At 44.2% G+C, this 21,515-nt stretch overlaps 1 protein-coding gene across 1 annotated transcript in view; it reads right to left on the reverse strand.

Annotated features, from left to right (window-relative positions):
• The window catches only part of LOC126260215 (uncharacterized), a 106,558-nt gene extending 85,782 nt beyond the window's left edge, over positions 1-20,776 (reverse strand). Inside the window, exon 1 of the mRNA XM_049957511.1 lies at positions 20,741-20,776. Coding sequence (XP_049813468.1) covers positions 20,741-20,776 — 36 coding nt within the window. The remainder of the gene's footprint in view (positions 1-20,740) is intronic.
• Between the last annotated feature and the right edge of the window lie 739 nt (positions 20,777-21,515).

The raw sequence follows: 21,515 nt of genomic DNA on the forward strand, positions 1-21,515 counted from the left end.
TCTTATGGCTGCTCACGTTGCTGCATCTATCCGCAGCGACCCTGTCTTGTGGCAGGTTCTCAACTATGTGGTCCATGGGTGGCCATCCTAACACACTCGTCGGATGCAGTCCGATTTCAGCCCCTGGCGCCACATGTCCCGCAGGCTCTCCATGGTCGATGGTCCTTCTGTTGGCCACGGAGTCAGATGCCCATCGGGTGGTCATCCCTCTGGCATTGCGGCTTCAGATTCTCAGTTTGTTACACCGCGGGCACTGGGGTATGTCCCATATGAAAGTTTTGGCTCGCCGGCATGTGTATTGGCCATTTCTTTGAGTCTACTGACTGGTCTGATGCTGACGTGGCCCACCACGAATTCCTCTCCTGTGCCAACCTCTTCATCTCAGAGTAGCACTTGCAACCTACGTCCTCAACTATTTGCTGCATGTATTCCAATCTCTCTCTTTCCCTACAGTTTTTACCCTCTACAGATCCCCTAGTACCAAAGAAGTTATTCTCTGATGTCTTAACAGGTGTCCTACCATCCTGTCCCTTCTGCTTGTCAGTGTTTTCTGTATATTCCTCGCAGATTCTGTGGAGAACCTCCTCATTCCTTACCTGGTCAACCCATCTAATTTTTAGCATTCTTCTGTAACACACATCTGAAATGCCTCGATACTCTTCTTTTCTGGTTTTCCCACAGTTAATGTTACACTACCATACAATTCTGTGTTCCAAACGCATATTCCCAAAACTTTTTCCTCAAATTATGGCCAGTGTTTGTTACTAGTAGACTTCTCGTGACCAGGAACGCCTCTCTTGCCATTGGTAGCCAGTTTCTTATGTGCTCCTTGCTCCGAACATCATGGGTTATTTTGCTGCCTAGGTAGCAGAATTGTTAAACTTCGTCTACTTCGCCGGCCAAAGTGGCCGTGCGGTTAAAGGTGCTGCAGTCTGGAACCGCAAGACCGCTACGGTCGCAGGTTCGAATCCTGCCTCGGGCATGGATGTTTGTGATGTCCTTAGGTTAGTTAGGTTTAAGTAGTTCTAAGTTCTAGGGGACTAATGACCTCAGCAGTTGAGTCCCATAGTGCTCAGAGCCATTTGAACCAGCCTTCGTCTACTTCCAGATCACCAATCCAGGTATTAATTTTCTTGCTGTTCACGTTTATGATACTTCTCATTACTTTCGTCTTTCTTCTGTTTCCTCTCAATCCATATTCTGTACTCATTAGACTGTTCATCCCATTCAGGAGATCCTGTAATTCATCTTAATTTTCTCTGAGAATAGCAATGTGAACAGCGATTCTTATCATTGATATCCTTGATTTTAGTCCCGCTCTTGAACTTTTATTTCCGTCATTGCTTCTTCGCTGTACAAAGTGAACAGTAGGGCCTAGTGAACAGTAGTAGACTACACCCCTGTCTTACACCCTTTTTAATCCGAGCACTTCGTTCTTCGTGTCTCACTTATTATTCCCTTTTAGCTCTTGTGCATATTTTATATCATCCATCTCTCTCTATAGCTTACCCATATTTTTCTCAAAATTTCGAACATCTTACAGCACCTTACATTGTCGATCGCTCTCTCCAGGTCGACAAATCCTATGAAAGTGTTTTGATTTGTCTTTAGTCTTGCTTCCATTATCAAGCGTAATGTGAGAACTGCCTGTTTGATGCCTTTACCTTCCCTAAAGCTAAACTGATCGTCATCTAACACATCCTCAATTTTCTCTTCCAGTCTTTTGTATATTATTCTTATGGCTTACTTGGATGTATGAGTTGTTAAACTGATTGTGCAGTAATTCTCGCACTTGTCAGCTTTTGCAGTCTTCAAAATTGTGAGGGTGATGTTTTTCCGAAAGTCAGATGGTATATCGCCAGACTCATACATTCCACACAACAACGTGAATAGTCGTTTTGTTGCCACTTCCCCCAATGATTTTAGAAATTCTGATGGAATGTTATCTATCCCTTCTGCATAATTTGATCTTAAGTCCTCCAAAGCTCTCTTAAATTCTGATTCTAATACTGGATCCCTTAGCTCTTCTATATCGACTCCTGTTTCTTGTTCTATTACATCAGACAAATCTTCCCCCTCATAGAGACCTTCACTGTATTCTTCCCGCCTTCCCGCTCTTTCCTCAGCATTTAACAGTGGAGTTTCTGTTGCATCCTTAATGTTAGCGCCCGTGCTTTTAATTTCACCAAAGGTTGTTTTGGCTGTTCTCTATGCAGAATCAGTCCTTCCGACAATCATTTCTTTTTCGATTTCTTCGCATTTTTCATGCAGCCATTTCGTTTTAACTTCCCTACAGTTAATGTTTATTTCATTCCTCAGCGTCTTGTATTCCTTTATTCCTGAATTTCTCAGAACCCTTTGTACTTCCTTCTTTGATAGATCAACTAAAGTATTTCTTCTGTTACTCGTGGTTTCTTCGCAGTTACCTCCTTCGTACCACTGCTTTTCTTTCCAATTTCTGTAATTGCCCTTTTTAGAGATGTCCATTCCTCTTCAACCATACTGACAACTGAGCTATTCCTCATTTCTGCGTCGACAGCATTAGAGAACTTTATCGTATCCCACTTGTTTGTGTGTTAATTTTTTCTGACTTGTCTTTTAAGCTTCAGCCTACTCTCCATCACTACTAGATTCTGACCTGAGTCTATATCTGTTCCTTCTTTACTACAGTCCACTCCCCAACTCGTAGAACGTCGTCCATCCATTGGTTGTTCACTCTTTTTCTCATGGTGACCTCCCACTTGGCAGTCCCCTTCCAGCGATCCGAATAGGAGACTAGTACAGTATATTATTCTAGTGGAGAGTTCATCGTGACACGTTTTGAATTGCAAATCATATGTGTTGTGAATACACATTATGGTTTCTGTTGCCTTCTGCATCCTAATGAAACTGATCGTTGCTGATTCTCTCGCCTTTAGGAGCACTTTCCCACCTCTGTCCGATCCTCTGCCCTCTCTGGTAAGTCCGTTGGCAGAATGAGAGTGACTTCTTATCGCGGAAGTCTTCGGCCGCCATTGCTGACGATTTTTATTTAAAATCTAAACGTTAGCGGGGTTCGAACTTGGGAGCCAGGAAGTTCTGATTACTAATTAAATACGCTAACCACGAACCAGGAGCTTAATTACAGCACCCAATGAGGTATCTAAACAATCATTCTTCCCGTGCCCCATACGTGAATGGAATGGGAAAAAACTGGTATAGTAGGACGTACCCTCTGCAACACACTTCACAGTGGTTTGCAGAATACAGACGTATATGTAGGTGCAGATGTAAATATATCCATAACGAGAAAATACATCTAGCTGCAGCTCTCGCCAAGTTACTGCCAGCCGGCCGGAGTGGCCGTGCGGTTCTAGGCGCTACAGTCTGGAACCGAGCGACCGCTATGGTCGCAGGTTCGAATCCTGCTTCGGGCATGGATGTGTGTGATGTCCTTAGGTTAGTTAGATTTAATTAGTTCTAGGCGAGTGATGACCTCAGATGTTAAGTCCCATAGTGCTCAGAGCCATTTGAACCAAGTTACTGCCAACACTGATACGAAACTGGAGATGTACGCAACCGCGCTTTTTTTAGTTTTTTTCCGTTTAGAGCTACCAAATTATGACTCCAGCTTAGTTTTCGTTTTTTAAAGGAATTATACACTTTTCTTCCTGTGAAACTGTAGATATTCTTTGAAGGAAAGGACTCAACATGTCCAGAACAAAATGACAGCGCCGAAAACTGCTGTCCCGCCATGAACGGAAGAGAAGCGCGAGCCGGCAGAGAGAGGAACTTCAACAAAGGGAAAGCCAAGATGCAGCGAGAATGGACTTCGTGACAGTATAATTACATAAATAAGGACCAGTGTTAATGAATCGGAGTGTTTGCAATCACCAAAATCCACAATGACACACAAAAAGTATGTTCAACACAAACAAATAAATTATATAGCAATACACAACATAAACTCAGTACTTAATATCGGAAAACTCAAGAAGTTTACACGGTGTTGTGGGGTTGGGGGTCGAACCCAAGACTCCAGTTGTCAGAGCTCAAGCCAGGACCCACCGGTCCACATTCCGTCAGGAGGCCGAGCAAGTTCAAGAGAGTCAAGGGGCAGTGCAGAGCGATACAGAGCGATACAGCGGTATTCGGTGGCATTTCTTTGCGGGTGCAGCGTAGTGTCGGCGTGCCTGCTGCAGCGTTGTCCTGCGAGTCCCGCCAGCTCACCAACTCCTGGTATGCCGACGCTGCTGCTGCTGTCATGTGTCATGAAGGCCACTCTGCTGGAAGTCGGCTGCGCTCTCCCAGGTCGCCGCCCGTTGATGCGTCGCGTCATGCGCTGCGTAGCTGTCCGTGATTCAGGAGACTGATACAGTCGCTGGTTCTCGCCGCCCTCCGCCCCATTTGGCCTGCTCTGTCTGACCGTGGGACGAAGGTGGATGTAGTGGTGACCTGTGGCCCTCGGGCCGCCGCTGCTCCCAGGACAGGACCGCTCGAACCCGCGCCCTCCTGGACGCTGTGCCGCAACGTGCTGCTAGTGGTGCTTGCCGGATTGCAACACCCACCACCGTCTCTGGCGCTGTCTGGTGCTGCTGCACCTCCTGCAGCGTATGCCTTGCCCAGACCCCTTTATGCCAGGTGGGAAGCGAACGTGGCCTGTAGACTGGAGGGGAACCGAGCCCCTCCTGGACCCGCTGCAGACCACTGGCACTGCCCTCTTTCGAGCAGACCGTGCGATCTACAAGTTCCAGGCTGCCGTTCCGTCCTGCCCCGGTGTTTTGTCCACTGAGGCGGAATATGGCCCGAACAAGTACATAGAAATAAAGTACATGTTTATGCAGAATACTTATAACATTGCTGCCAGCCTGGCCCCTATATGTGTAGACCAGCACAGGTCTGTCCTGATGCTCGACTGACGTGGCACTCTCTGTCCCAAGCTAAAACTGGCCGTCTATCTATATTGGTTTCTCCCTTGCTTCTGACGAAGTGTCCGAGACAGACAGAAACTATGGCAGGGATAAATTTCCACACGTCAGCCATTTACAAATCGCCACTCCTGGTTCTGTCCTAGCGCCCCGCCTCATACACTGCAATAACTTAAAGCAACGCTGCAACTTCCTGCCTCGTTGTTGCTGCACTCAAAACAAATCGTGCGTGCAATACCGCCGTTGCAGCTCCGTGCCCGCAAGTCCCATGTTTACCTTGCCTGGCCTGCTGGCTGTCGCCTGCTACCACACTCTGCCACCGGCCCCACATTTCATCGCCCAACTGCGCCTTCATTGAACTTTGATAAACTTTGCCTTTCCCTCGACTAGGATTGACACTAGCGCAGCAACAGTTTAATCGAATAAAAAAATTAATAGTGGGACTCCAACAATGGAAAACAAGATACTGGACCTGTTTGAATCACAAGCATACATCATTTATAATGGGAAACCAGGATAGAGGTTTATGAAGCAATGTCCCCAATTTGTAACACGATTTATAGTGAAAGTGGAAGTAGTACATTCAGTAACTCATTTTCAAGCAATATCACCAAGAATAGCAACTCTGACTTTTAAATCAAAGAATAAAACCTACACATTTATAAATGCTCATGGTCACACAAATTAAAAAAATTTCGAACACAAACAAAGAAAGAGGTATCAAATTTTGGGACCTTCTAGAACAAACTGTGAATAGAATAAATAAAAGGAACGTAAAAATCTTATTGAGATTCTTCAACATGCAGCTGGGAAAAGAACGGAAATATAAACATATAACTGGAAAGTTAACCCACATAACTTTAAAAACAAGAATAGTCAAAGACTTGTAGAACTCTGCAGAGAACACAGCCTTATACCTAAATCAACATACTTCAAGAGGAAGTCAACTAAACTTAAAACACGGAAACGACTGGAAGAAGGGATACTGGCAGCTAGACCATATCTGTATAGACAAAAATTTTCATAAGGAAATCTACAGTGTTAAAGTATTGAGAGGGGTAGACACACGCTAAAACTACCACTTAAAATGAAAATCAGTTTCACTCTATTAAAGAAAAATAATGGAAAAACTAATAAATAAGTAGGAGGTATGACCCACACCAGCAAATTAAAAATGACAAATACCAGCAAATCACAGAAACCATTAAGCTAGCAGATTATGTAGAAGAACTGGTAGCAAGTCTCAAGAAACGAGCGGAGAATCTAGTTCCCCTGAACCTACGATGGCCAGCCGAAGTGGCCGTGCGGTTCTAGGCGCTGCAGTCTGGAACCGCAAGACCGCTACGGTCGCAGATTCGAATCCTGCCTCGGGCATGGATGTGTGTGATGTCCTTGGGTTAGGTAGGTTTAACTAGTTGTAAGTTCTAAGGGACTAATGACGTCAGAAGTTGAGTCCCATAGTGCTCAGACCCATTTGAACCATTTTTTGAACCCAAGATGAAAACTTGTATGGTGTACGCCAAGCGTGATTAAACTTTCAACCACATAAAACGAAAGAAAATTTCATCAGCCACAGAAATGAAAGAAAAACGTTACACAAAACATTAGGAGAATTAAGAGAGGATTCCGTAAAGACATAATACACTCTATAGAAGAGAATTACAACAACACCAATTCCAGGAATTACTACAAAATATTTAGGTCACAACTACAACAGTATGAGCCCCCTACGCTAATACTGAAAGATGGAGCTGGAAGAAGACAGTAATGAAATAATTTCTGAAATCATGGCAAAAGCATTTAATAAATCTTTGAACAACCCAAAGAACCATTCGACTTAAACATCCCAATAAAAAGGAACCTAAAAAATCAGTCCCCAACTTTCCAAGAAGTAGCAAGAGTCCTCAACGAAAAAAAAAAAATTTGAGGCATATGGAGAAGATCAGGTTTTTGTCGAAATGTGGAAATATTCAAATGACACTGTCAAGACTCCTGTACTCAATGCTCTAACAAAAATTTGGAAAACAGAATAATTCCCTTAACATTAAACCATTGCCTTCATCCATCCACTACACAGGATGGAAGACAAGAGCAATCTGGACAACTACAGAAGAATTTGTATCCTAGGCTGCACATACAAGATTTCATCCAAGATCCTATGTGGAAGAATCAAGGAACAACTAGAACAGCAGTCAGGGGAATACCAGGAAGGTTTTCTGACCATGAAGCAGCTGTGCAGGGCAGATCATTAGTTGAAAAATGATGATGGCATACTACAGGAAACGGAACGAACCTCTGGCAATAATATTTGTAGATTTTAAGAAGGCATAACAATGTTCAAGAAACCAGACAATAAGTTAAATCAATACAAGAAATAGCACAGAAATTTGACCTCTTTGGTTTGAAACAACAGAGATTATGCTAACTGACCCACTACTTGCAACCAAAATTACAATAGGACGACAATAAATCAAATTTTTTGATAAATTTAAGTATTTAGGTGAAATCGTAACTTAACCATGAGAAAGCATCATGAGAAAATAGAATCAAAAGAACAGAAGAAAACAAATTACATTACTAAAACACATACAACAAAAAAACCTATTAATAGATGCAAAACTAAAATATTATAAAACAGTTACACAACCAGAAATAACTTACGCAGCTGAAACCATCTTCAAAAGAACTAACACAGCAGAAATTGACAAAATAATAGAGACAGAAGAATAATTAGCATGCATAAATAAACAATATCAAGTAAATGGGCGTTGGTGAATAGGTCAAGTGACACAGTATACAAGATAATGGAACCAGTAACAATCTTCATCAGGAAGAATGTCTTTGGACATTTCATGAGAACACCACAGAACAGAATTAGTAAGGGATTTGTAGAAAAACTGTGGACTAGTAAGAGCAACATTAAATGGATCCAAAAATTAAGGTAGATGTAGGAGAACTCCAGATTATTGTGGATGACCTAAAAAACAAAACATAGAAATTCGGAATGCTGCAAGACACACAAACCAGACTACAAACGAAGATCAATAAAAGGGCTACAGGAAGAGAGATATCAGACGAAGAAAGAAAGAAAATATCTGAAAGAATGAAGAAGTATCACACAGCAGAAGAGCAAAACACCTCTCATATAATAATTAATTATTGTAATCTTTGTATAAACACTATACTATTGAACTGTCTTAATGAATTATTATTGAACTGTATTGTATTATTGAATAAGAACAAACTTTTGTATAACTGACTAGAGTGGTCCATTGGTCATAACACAGAAATTAAATTAGTATCACGTTTTTAAAACTAACTAAAACGTATAAAAATAATTTCTCCTAATCACATACAGATTCCTAACCTTATACACATAATATTGAAATTTCAATAGCTATGAAAATACTTGCAAGATTTAAAAGGGAAAAGCGTGGGGCTCATGCAATAGTTAATAATAATTAGGTGTCACATTCATGCATCATTTATGTATTGTCTGCGCCCCACTCTTTTTCGTTTTAAATCTTACACGTATTTTCGCAGCTTTTAAAACTTCACGAACAGAAAGTTTCAGGACTATCTGTATCATCTTAGGAATCTGTAAACGGGTAGAACACATTATTTTACACTTTATACTCCGTAGTGTGTTAAAAATCGATTTTTAATTCAGGTAGTTAATTTTTTTCTTATTCGTCTTGTGTATGTGTGAAATTTCTCAACTGATCTCAAAGATTTTAATGAGATTACAGAAGTAAGTTGTGGGTAAATTTCAGGTTTGTTTCACTTTGTCTTTGCCTGAACCAACCAGTGTATTGCTTTCCCCTGTGTGTACCTCGCGAAAAGACCGTGAATGATTCCAATTCGCATGGATGCAGACCAGCGACCGTTCTTCTCGAGAGCCATCCGCAACTGGAAAAGTTAGAGGCGCAAGTGATATTGGTACAGAAAGTACCCTCCACCACATACCAGACAGGAAAGCGAGTTAATATTGGACTGTCATCCAGTTATGGGCAATGTTTAATGCTTCAAGTCTCCAGCTCATAGGGGAGCTGGTTTAAAATCAACTGCAAATACATACCGAACAGAGCGCAAACAGGTCAGAAACAGACCTAATAAAAACGTTTTAAAAATTTCTACACAGGCTTTCTTACGGGATTTTTAATTAGTAAGAATTTTAAGCTCATGAGATGTATCCAAATGGCACGCTTTAGAAACAAAGCGACGGATCAAGTTGTCGATTTATGTTTTACTTTATTTCCACATTTTTAAAATAAGAACCAAACATTGGTTTACCATCGCCTACTTTACAAAATCAGAGAACATAAAAAAGTCAGACCTACCTAACATGCTGAAACATTGTGCGCACCTCTCCATGACTTGTCAGTTGTCCAGATACTGTGCAGCGTGTTCAAGAGAGTGTAGTTATGTACAGAAGGTAGCTTGAATTGTAATAATTTGTTTGCTAGTATTTCACTATTCCCTCTGTTTCTTCGACGTTGTACAGATCATCTGGTAATGGCTTGGTAATAAGTCGGCACCGGTAATAACACTTTCTGTGAAGGACGATGCTAGCATACATAAATTACAAAAGTATACAAGGTTGCCACCGCTTTTTCCTATTGCAGAACCCCTAGCCTGCGTCAGTGCAAATGTGTCGTTAATATACAGCGAAGCGCCAAAGAAACTGGTACAGGAATGGGTATTCCAATACAGAGATATGTAAACAGGCAGAATACGGCGCTGCGGTCGGCAACGCCTGCATAAGACAACAAGTGTCTGGCGCAGTCGTTAGGTCGGTTACTGCTGCTGCAATGACAGGTTGTCAAGGTTTGAGTGAGCTTGAACGTGATGTTATAGTCGGCGATGGGACACAGGATTTGCGAGATAGTGATGAAGTGGGGATTCTCCAGGGCGACCATTTCAAGAGTGAGTCGTGAATGTCAGTTTTGTGACGGCCTTCGTAGCGACAACACTTCGCTGTAGAAACGGCCTACGAAGTCACCACCACACTTTTAATAGCGGGCCGACCGGTCCGCTGGAACAGTGAACAGAAAGATGAAAACCCAAACACTCGGATTAAATGAAAGTCGGTACTTATCTTTATTAACGACGATACAGAACACAGTGGTGAACATGGTCTACAGAAATCTGTCTAGTTAGAGTCGGAGCGGCTTGGTCAGCGTCGGCTGACGACAAACAACAACTCTGCTGCGATGAACACACAACTGACTAGCAGGTACACAATTCGGTGGCGAGTATACAACTGAGCGGCGAATCCAGAACTGTCCTAGCGCTCGCGACTCCAGCGCTTAAGAAGCCAGAAGCCAGCGGTGGCGCGCGCAGACTTGCGGCGATTTCCTGTATCGCTGGCGCTGCTTATGCGGACGGCGTCCGGACTTTGATGCTGCCAACCTTTTTGGCAGCGGGCTCGGTTGGCATTACTGGGTAGGATATAACAGTCAGGAATCCGGAATACATCAAATTTCCGAGGCTGGAAAAAGATCCTGGAAGATTGTGACCAACGACGACTGAAGAGAATCGTTGAACGTAACAAAAGTGCAACCCTTCCGGAAATTGCTGCAGATTTCAGTACTGGGCTATCAACAAGTGTCAGCATGCGAACCATTGACCGAAATGTCATCGATATGGGCTTTCGGAGCCGAAGGCCCACTCGTGTAGCCTTGGTGACTGCGCGACACAAAACTTTACGCCTCGCCTGGGCCCGTCAGCACCGAGATCACCGACATTGGACTGCTCATGACTGGAAACGTGTTGCTGGTTGGACGAGTCGCGTTTCAAATTGTATCGAGCGGATGGACGTGTCCGGGTATGGAGACAACCTCATTAATCCATGGACCCTGCATGTCAGCAGGGAACTGTCCAAACTGTTGGAGGCTCTGTAATGGTATGGGGCGCGTGCAGTTGGAATGGTATGGGACCCAAGATATGTCTAGATACGACTCTGAGAGGTGACACTGTACGTAAACATCCTGTCTGATCACCTGCATCGATTCATGTCCGTTGTCTATTCCTACGGACTTAGGCAATTTCAGCATGACAATGTGACAGCCCACAAGTCCAGAATTTCTACAGAGTGATTCTAGGAACACTCTTCTGAGTTTAAACACTTCTGCTGGCCACCAAACTCCCCAGACATGAACATTATTGGGCATATGTGGGATGCCTTGCAACGTCCTGTTCAAAAGAGGTCGTCACTCCCTCGTACTCTTACGGACTTATGGACAGCCCTCCAGGATCCATCGTGTTAGTTTCCTCCAGCACTACTTCAGACATCAGTCGAATCCATGCCACGTCATGTTGCCGTAATTTCGCGTGCTCGCGGGGGTCCTACACGATATTGGGCAGATGTACCAGTTTCTTTGGCTCTGCAGTGTATGTAAGTACGCATATGAAGCAAAAGGCTGTGACACGTTATTCAGTAGAGAAATGGAACTTTAATGTTATTTATGCTGTACTGACAACACTAAATCGGAAAATAACACACATTTATACACTCATGTTCAGATAGTAACACAACACCTTAGAGATAGGAAGTTTCACATTCACAGGACATGTGCATTAATATGTTCTGCAGAGAGGAGTAGCATCTGAACCATGTCGGCCCTCAGCTTCAAGGTCAACATCAATAACGCGGCGCAACACCACCTACCGGTAAAATGTGCCTGCGGCTCTCTTTGTCGCTATGCGACCAAACCGAAGGTAATGGATGGATCAGTGCGACTTGAGCGGACGTGCAGGATGCCTCGCAGGCGTATCCCCGAACCGTACCGTCAGATCGGTGAGTTTCAAAAAGGACGCATTGTTATGGGAGAATGTGATGCATCCATTCGGGAAATTGTTGCTCGTGTGAGACGAGCTGTTTTAGCAGTGCAACGGCTGTGTGCGGAATGGTTCACGGAAGGTCGTAGAACAGGACGGGATGGGTCACGTCGCACCACCCACACCACGTCCGTAGAAGATTGACACCTCATCCGAATGGCGTTGCATGACAGATCTGCGTCGTCTTCCGCTCTGACACAACAATGGAACAGTGTAACACATGAGACGCTATCGGCGTGACAGACCATCGCCGTTTATTAAGTCATGGGTTACGTGCGCGTCGTCCACTTCTCTGCCTACCTTTGACGAATGTGCAGAACCATGCTGGACGGCAATGGTGTATGGAACGACGTCACTGGGGACAGGCATGGCATCAGGTAGCGTTTTCTGAGAAATTCAGTTTTGTTTTTTTATGATGGCTGCATTTTGGTTCGCTGCAACAGGGGGAGCGGCGTCACATTGACTTCATTCGTAGAAGACACACAGCACTCATGGTGTCGAGTGCTACTGGGTACAACCACAAGACACAGTTGGTTCGTGTCCAAGGCACTGTGGCCAGTCTGACCTATTTGAATGACATCCGTAGCCATACTCCTTCTACACAATGCCCCAGACGCCATTTTTCAGCAAGACAATGCACGACCAAATACTGCTGTACGAACACGTGCCTTCTTGGTGTCACAGGATATCAGCCTTTTGCCCTAGTCCGCCAGATCACGAGACTTGTCGCTAGTTTAAAATGTGTGGGCTACGGTGAAACGACACGTGCAGCATTGTGACCCAATGCCAACTACCGACTCTGGAACAAGGTGAATGCAGCATGGATGGCTATACCACAGGGCGCCATTTGCGCCTTATTCACACCGATGCCATCACACATAGCGTAAGTTAACAGGACCCATGGTGGATCCTGTACCTACTAGGCAACAGGACACATGCTGAACTGAGGTGACTGAAATGCTAATAATTTCTGCAGAACTTACTGGTGTACATGTCCTGTGAATATTAAAGTCCTATCTCTAGTCGTTCAACGTGTTCTGGTTTTTTTTTCCTAACATGTAACATGACTGTCCTATTCACTGTATTTACCTCTCTTGATGCTCTCATCCATGTGTCGTGTGTAACATGCACACATCAAAAAATGTTTTGCATCACCTCGGTTGCGAGAGTTCCGGAACCTGTACAGAAAATTGGAATAGAGATCAACATAAACATCATTTCCGACCTTTTTATTGCTCATTAAAACCACACATTGCATGTTGTACCACCGTACAGCGAGACCTTTAGAGGTGGTGGTCCAGATTACTGTACACACCCGTACCTCTAATATCTAGTAGCACGTCCTCTTGCATTGATCCATGCCTGTATTCGTCGTGGCATACTATCCAAAAGTTCATCAAGGCACTGTTGGTCCAGATTGTCCCACTCCTCAATGGCTATTCGGCATAGATCCCTCAGAGTGGTTGGTGGTTCACGTCGTCCATAAACAGCCAGGCATGTTCGATAGGATTCATGTCCGGAAAACATGCTGGCTACTCTAGTCGAGCGGTGTCTTTGTCTTGAAAAGAGTCATTCACAAGATCTGCACGATGGGGGCGCGAATTGTCGTCCGTGAAGATGAATGCCTCGCCAATATGCTGCTGATATGGTTGCACTGTCGGTCTGAGGATGGCATTCACGTACCGTACAGCCGTTACGGCGCCTTCCATGACCACCACAAGCGTATGTCGGCCCCACATAATGCCACCCCAAAACATCAGGGAACCTCCACCTTGCTGCACTCGTATGGACAGTGTGTCTAAGGCGTTCAGCCTAACCGGGTTGGCTCCAAACACGTCTCCGACGATTGTCTGATTGAAGGCATATGCGACACTCATCGGTGGAGAGAACGTGATGCCAATCCTGAGCGGTCCATTCGGCATGTTGGTGAGCCAAACTGTACCGCGCTGCATGGTATCGTGGTTGCAAAGATGGACCTCGCCGTGGACGTCAGGAGTGAAGATGCGCATCATGCAGCCTACTGCGCACAGTTTGAATCCTAACACGACGTCCTGTGGCTGCACGAAAAGCATTATTCAACTTGGTGGCGTCGTTGCCAGGGTTCCTCCGAGCCATAATCCATACGTAGGGATCATCCACTGCAGTAGTAGCCCTTGATCGGCCTGAGCGAGGCACCTCATCGACATTTCCTGTCTCTCTGTATCTCCTCCATCTCCGAACTACATCGCTTTGGTTCACTCCGAGACGCCTGGACACTTCCCTTGTAGAGAGCCCTTCCTGCCACAAAGTATTGACAGTCTAGGCATGGTTGAACTACAGACATCACGATCCGTGTAGCTTCTTCGTGGTGGAATGACTGGAACTGATCGGCTGTCGGACCCCCTCCGTCTAATAGGCGCTGCTCATGCATGGTTGTTTACATCGTTGGGTGGGTTTAGTGACGTCTCTGAAGAGTCAAAGGGACTGTGTCCGTGGTACAATATCCATAGCCAACGTCTATCTTCAGGAGTTATGTGAACCGGGGTGATGGAAAAATTTCTTTGATGTGTGTATTTTATATAGCTTGCATATTCAAACAGCAATTTTTTTTCTATTGTCCTGCTTGGGGTTCATTTCAGATTGCAAACAGCTACGTTATGGGATGTGAAGTTCCGCCTTATGCAAGACACCATTTATCTTTTGTTTCACCCACACATGTTTCAGCACTTTTGTGCTATCATCAGTGGATTCTATTTTTATTTTTAACTTACATTATATTATTGTCCTCTTGTTTTGGTAGCTGTTATGCTACACAATGTACAACATGTCATAGTTTTGAAGTCGTGGTACGTTTTCCTGTTTTGTTGGCGAAGTAGATGGGCTTACTTCTTTGCCTGTGTTCATGTGGTAATGCAGTTTTTCGATTACTCAAAACATAGGCGGAGTTTTCGCTGCCATTACGTGCCATACAACAACACGTAATGGCAGCGAAAACTCCGCCTATGTTTTGAGTAATCGAAAAACTGCATTACCACATGAACACAGGCAAAGAAGTAAGCCCATCTACTTCGCCAACAAAACAGGAAAACGTACCACGACTTCAAAACTAAATAATATAATGTAAGTTAAAAATAAAAATAGAACCCACTGATGATAGCACAAAAGTTCTGAAACATGTATGGGTGAAACAAAAGAAAAAAGGTGTCTTGTATAAGGCGGAACTTCTCATCCCATTTTCTTAGCAAGCACGGAGACAACAAGAAGAACTGCACCACAAGATGATTATGATTACAGCTACGTTATATCAATTCGAAATGTTAGCCATGTGTAAAACGCAAAAAATTATTCTTTCAGCCATTGTTTTAACGGGACAAGCGTTACTAAAAACCAAGGACGTCACTTATAAGAATCATTACGCACGCTGAGAGGATTTGAAAATGGAGAATATCACAACCTACGATGAAAATTTAAAATTTCTCTTATTTTAATTATTTACATGAAAGTCACACAGATTATGACAAGGGATGACTGGCGTGAGAATATCTGGAACTACCATCACAACGAGTTTCCACAGTAGCAGGTAAAAATTTATGTTTAGTATGTCGCTTTCTGTGTTTTGGGTTGCGATACATTTTGCGTGGCTACAGACGAACCCTTTCTGACGTTGCCAGTGATTTCTCTGTCTGTGTCCAACATTGCTCGCTCCATCTTCCATTTGTCGTAGCAGCTGGCAACGTTGGAATATGCTCTATCATTCATTCACACAGACTGGCGTGTTCCGTGAATCCCATTTTGGGATATGGAGCGACTGGAGGTATACGTTGATGGGAAAACTGCAAAAGTAGGCTGCTCTGGCTCTCAGCACTATGGGACTTAACATATGACTCATCAGTCCCCTAGAACTTAGAACTACTTAAACCTAACTAACCTAAGGACATCACACACATCCATGCCCGAGGTAGGATTCGAACCTGCGACCGTAGCGGTCGCGCTGTTCCAGACTGAAGCGCCTAGAACCGCTCGACCACAGCTGCTGGCTAAATAGTCTGCTTCTGCTAAGTATACGAACAACACATTATAACTAACGTTAGTATTCTCGCACTGATATTCGTGGGTTCCTTTGTCGATTTCGTTCATTGAAATAAGAATTGCTACTTTAACAAAAGCCCCCAGTCCTCTTGTTAGCTGAGTGAAAATCTCATTCTGGAAACATCCCCCAGGCTGTGGCTAAGCCATGCCTACGCAATATCCTTTTTTCCAGGGGTGCTAGTCCTGCAAGGTTCGTAGGAGAGCTTCTGTAAAGTTTGGAAGGTAGGAGACGAGGTACTGGCGGAAGTAAAGCTGTGAGGACGGGGCATGAGTCGTGCTTGGGTAGCTCAGTTGGTAGAGCACTTGTCCGCGGAATGCAAAGGTCCCGAGTTCGAGTCTCGGTCGGGCACACAGTTTTAATCTGCCAGGAAGTTTCTCTTGTTAGCTACTATCCCCGTCTGGTATCGCAGAGGTCTTTCGTCACTTTACACAGGCTACTGCCAGCCACGTGTGTACTGGGGATGTCAAGAAGCGTTTAAAATAAACGTGTTTTGTGGAATTTACATCCCTTGCCCCAGATTGTAGTAGGAGAGGTTGAGGATGTATTCTTTCACTTTGGTTTTTAATAGATGGAGTTTTGAATTTATTGCCCGATGTCTGCGGTGAACTGTCATATACTTTTTTATCCACGGACAGGGAATTATAGCCTATATGTAAAACTGGTCTTACTTCTGTTATTGTGCTCATGAATTACGCAGTTGATCCTAGCCACTCTTGTTGTTACAAAAGGTTCCATTACGGAAAGTGACGAGTAGTTTCAGTCAGAGCGCAGTAATGGGGCATCGTTAAGTCTCTGACAGCATGGAGCGACCCGCCGACACCGGCAAAATGTGGTTTCGGCCGCTGTGGCCAGTCAACGGGTAAGGGGGTACCGGCAACTAGGCGAACGCACGCCAGTGCTCCAGAACAACAATTGAACTGAGATTTTGTTGTGGCGCATCGCCAATGGCCAGAGCTTCATGTCTTACGTTGCAAGCTCGGATTGTTTCGAGGAGTCAACAGTTAACAAGTAGTGTCAATCGGTCTGTAGCAGTGAAGTCTGTTATAGCCCCAGTGATATATCACCAAACTTATACACTTTCCAGTCACATTAACGCGTCCACCTGCCAAAAGCCTGAATAACCACTTTTTGTAGCGCAGACGTGCAGGAAGAGAGTGGGTGAGATTGAAGGACGTGAAGCCAAGTCGACTCCAGCGCCGTGGCCAGCAGCTAGGTTTGTAGGTTGAAGATCCACGGAGCACACAGGCCGGTGGGGGTGGTCGCACATTGGGTTTTAGTGCGGAAAGTTTGGTGGCCAGGGGTGTACGGTAAACTCACCCTGGTGCTCTTCGGACCACGGGCATACACTGCGAGCTTTACGTCACGATGCATTGTCCTGCTGGTAGATGCCACCGTGTCGAGCAAAAATAAGCTGCACGTAGGGCTGGACGTGGCCCTATACCTGTGCTGATCCAGTGTGCCTTTCAGAATGACGAACCCACTAAGGGAATGACACGACAACATTCCCCAGAGGATAAAGCTCCTCCTCCAGCCTAGACCATTCCAACGATTGTTGCAAGGTGTTTACTGTCAGACGTTTAACGTGGCACACGTCAATGGCCATCCGTCCGACAGAGCATAAAAAGTGATCTGGCTGAGAAGGCCTCCTGTGGCCGTTCAGTGGACTTGCAGTTGCGCTACTGTCACGCAAATTCCAGCCTCGTCGCCGACGAACGGCAGTCAGCCTGGGTGCGCGAAGCGGGCGCCTGCTGCGGAGGCCGTGGAGGAGACGCTGTCGGCAGCCCCTCGGTTCGCCTGGGCCGTCAGTTGCCCAGCAGCGGCACCTCTGTCCACCCCTGCAGCCTCCGTCCACCCCCGTCACCTGTGGCCCGACGTGTACCACAGTTGCCTCGGCGCCGGTTTCCGATAGCGCCATTTTTGCCACGTCCGCGGCAGCACGCGAACAGTTTACAAACTGAGCCGTTTTTGAAGTGATCCCACCCTTGGCTCGGATGCCAATGATCGTGCGCTTTTGGCCCTCGGAAAAACGCTTCGCTTCCACATTAACGTAAGATAACGACTGCACGGTTCACCGCCTGACCCCGGACACGCCGTACACACCCTTCACTGCTGGTGCTGCCACCTGTTTATGTGAGTGGTTATTGGACGTTGACGTCCAACATAGGCGGTGGTCACATCAGCGTATCTGGACGGGGTATTAACTGAGTGGTTTTGTTTTCACGACATTAATACCTGTCTCTGCTCACCTTCGATGAACATCTAGTTAGTTCTACTTACTTCCGTAAGGTGTTCGATACAGTTCCGCACTGTCGGCTGATAAACAAAGTAAGAGCCTACGGAATATCAGACCAGCTGTGTGCCTGGATTGAAGAGCTGTTAGCAAACAGAACACAGCATGTTGTTCTCAATGGAGAGACGTCTACAGACGTTAAAGTAACCTCTGGCGTGCCACAGGGGAGTGTTATGGGACCATTGCTTTTCACAATATATGTAAATGACCTCGTAGATAGTGTCGGATGTTCCATGCGTCTTTTCGCGGATGATGCTGTAGTATACAGAGAATTTGCAGCATTATAAAATTGCAGCGAAATGCGGGAAGGTCTGCAGCGGATAGGCACTTGGTGCAGGCATTGGCAACTGACCCTTAACATAGACAAATGTAATGTATTGCGAATACATAGAAAGAATGATCCTTTATTGTATGATTATATGATAGTGGAACAAACACTGGTAGCAGTTACTTCTCTAAAATATCTGGGAGTATGCGTACAGAACGATTTGAAGTGGAATCATCATATAAAATTAATTGTTGGTAAGGCGGGTGCCAGGTTGAGATTCATTGGGAGTGTCCATAGAAAATGTAGTCCATCAACAAAGGAGGTGGCTTACAAAACACTCGTTCGACCTATACTTGAGTATTGCTAATCAGTGTGGGATCCGTACCAGGTCGGATTGACCGAGGAGATAGAGAAGATCCAAAGAAGAGCGGCGCGTTTCGTCACAGGGTTATTTGGTAAACGTGATAGCGTTACGGAGATGTTTAGCAAACTCAAGTGGCAGACTCTGCGGTGTAGATAGCTGTGCAGGTTTCGAGAGGGTGCGTTTCTGGATGAGATATCGAATACATTGCTTCCCCCTACTTATACCTCCCGAGGAGATCACGAATGTAAAATTAGAGAGATTCGAGTGCTCACGGAGGCTTTCCGGCAGTCGTTCTTCCCACGAACCATACGCGACTGGAACAGGAAAGGGAGGTAATGACAGTGGCACGTAAAGTGCCCTCCGCGACACACCGTTGGTGGCTTGCGGAGTATAAATGTAGATGTAGATGTAGGTGTACTTTATCTAGTTCATGGTGAGACAAACTGAAAAATAAATAAGTGAAACATGAAGCGTAAATTAGTTCTGCCTATCTTCTCTAAAGGACCCGCAGAGAAATTGTTTTGCTTGTCTGGGACAATATTTTGGCAAAAAGTCGGTTCCCTGTTTCAAAAACAACTTTCCTTCGTTTTCATGTAAGATAGAACCGACTAAAAATCGTGTTCACCACTCTCATTGACTGTATTTCATACCTACTATATCTTATCGGAAATTTTTAGAAAACTATTGGTCAAAAACCTAAATAGGAATTCTGTGAAGCGTTCGATATCTGAGTACAGGAAGTTCACGAGAGCCTCCAGATTTTCGCAGTGCACGAAATGGAGTGGTGACTGAGACGCGGGCCTCGTCTGCAGAAGCAGTCGAGTACGGAGCTATCTCCGTCCACGCTCATTTCGAGGTTCTACGGCCGCACTGCACTACCACTGCGAACGTGAACGACTGCTCCCTCCATTGCCGCCGCGGCCGACTTCGTCGCTCTCTTTTTGACCTCCTGCGGTTGGGCTGCCTCTCTGACTGACGTGTCGGCTGAGAAGCCTTGGGAGATGAATAAGCAGTGAGAGAATGTTTAGTTCACAGTGTGATCGTAACCTAAATGATTTCGCGCCAGTAGTGAAACCGGAAAATAATACTAAAGGATAATAACGTATTCTTACTGCCTAGATTTTTAGAAATGAGCGTTGACAGATTACGTTATCTGTTAACGGATTATATTAGTTGACTTATTGCAACATATTTTGTGTTCCGTATTAAATTACGGAGATTTTACGCACTGAGGAATGCAATGCATAATTGCTGTCCTAAGCTTTGTACTCAGAAAGCATTAACGTATGTCTTTAAATATTTTTCTCCAATTCAATTAAATAATTAAAAAATAGTCACGTCCACGACTGGATTTGTCATACTCAGCGTAACCCTATCTTTTGATAAGCCTTTTAAGTTTCCACACAATCGACAAAAAACATTGTCCATAATCTGTCGTGTATAGCTTAATTTTTGTTTGCTCCTACAATTTTCCCAATCTCGAGCTATTGTTTGTAGCAGTTCTTCATTTCTAACTACATCTGTTAACTCTAGTTTTAACATCCCTTATTGTATAGCAAGAAAAACATTTGAGACTTCCTCTTGGATATTTTTAAACCGACGCCTGTGTAATATTGCAGGCAACACAGTATACCTCTGTGAGGTTTCACCTCCAGACTAGACATAGGCACAACTATGTATATATTAAAAGCAGCACAGTACTAAAATTTAAATATAAACATAATGATATGAAACATAGTTCAACAAAATTCTTCTTCGTGTAGATCATTCTACGAAACACCCCAACACTCAAACTCTTATTGCAGTTGGCATTCATCGTGATGTTGATAAAACTGTAATAAATGCTGCCTGCAAAAGTAGCTGAAATGTTGGAGTATGCCACGCCACAACACATGAAACCCGAAGCATTTTAATGAAATTGTTCCCAGTCGCGAAAGTGTATACACATATACAAGAGGAAATATTCCTTCATTCGACTTCAGAGTAACACTATGTGGCTTACCAGGAAAAGTGTAAAGACGATTATCAAGTGAGACATTCTATCTGCGGTCTATTCAAACATCGGCCGGTGCAACTTATATACACGGGCCGTATCAGGAAACGCCCATGTGATTAAGATATCAGCATGCTTCACGTAAACAGAGCCGCTGTACGTCGGTTATTGGTGACCGAAACGACATGAGTTTATGGAATCTCCTTTGGAGAAATTAATGAAAATCTGTCAGTAAGCATAAGCCCTTTTTTATGTCATCGGTTACGTCTTTTTATTTACTTAAATGTCGTGGAGTTTTAAGTACTGTGCCTCATATTTCAATTAAAATTGGGTTGTATTGTTCTACTGTTCGGAACATGTGTTGCACAATTTGTTACTGAACTAAATTGTTGAAGTTCAAAAGTTTGTTGCAACGGTGAAATGAGTATATGTAATTATTCCGCTTGACTTTTTTGTAACTATTGATTGGTATTACTAATATCATACTAACATTATTAATATATTACAGTAATTTAAAGAACAGTGAATTAATTTTAGTTTCATACGTCTAACGCAGTAATTATGAGCCAATTTTCTTCATGAAAGCCTCAGAATGCAAATAATGAAAATTTGTGTCACTCCGGAACAACCAACAAACTTTAAGAGGAACATAACCACTGTCATCATTATAAAAGAATACACGAGACCAGGGCTTTCACGAATTGCTGTTTCAGTCCCTCCTATTCACTTCTCAGATCTCTCTCCCCTTCACTGACAAATACATTCTGAAACATCACTGGTTTAC

The sequence above is a fragment of the Schistocerca nitens genome, chromosome 5, assembly GCF_023898315.1.
Source record: "Schistocerca nitens isolate TAMUIC-IGC-003100 chromosome 5, iqSchNite1.1, whole genome shotgun sequence".
Taxonomy (NCBI): domain Eukaryota; kingdom Metazoa; phylum Arthropoda; class Insecta; order Orthoptera; family Acrididae; genus Schistocerca; species Schistocerca nitens.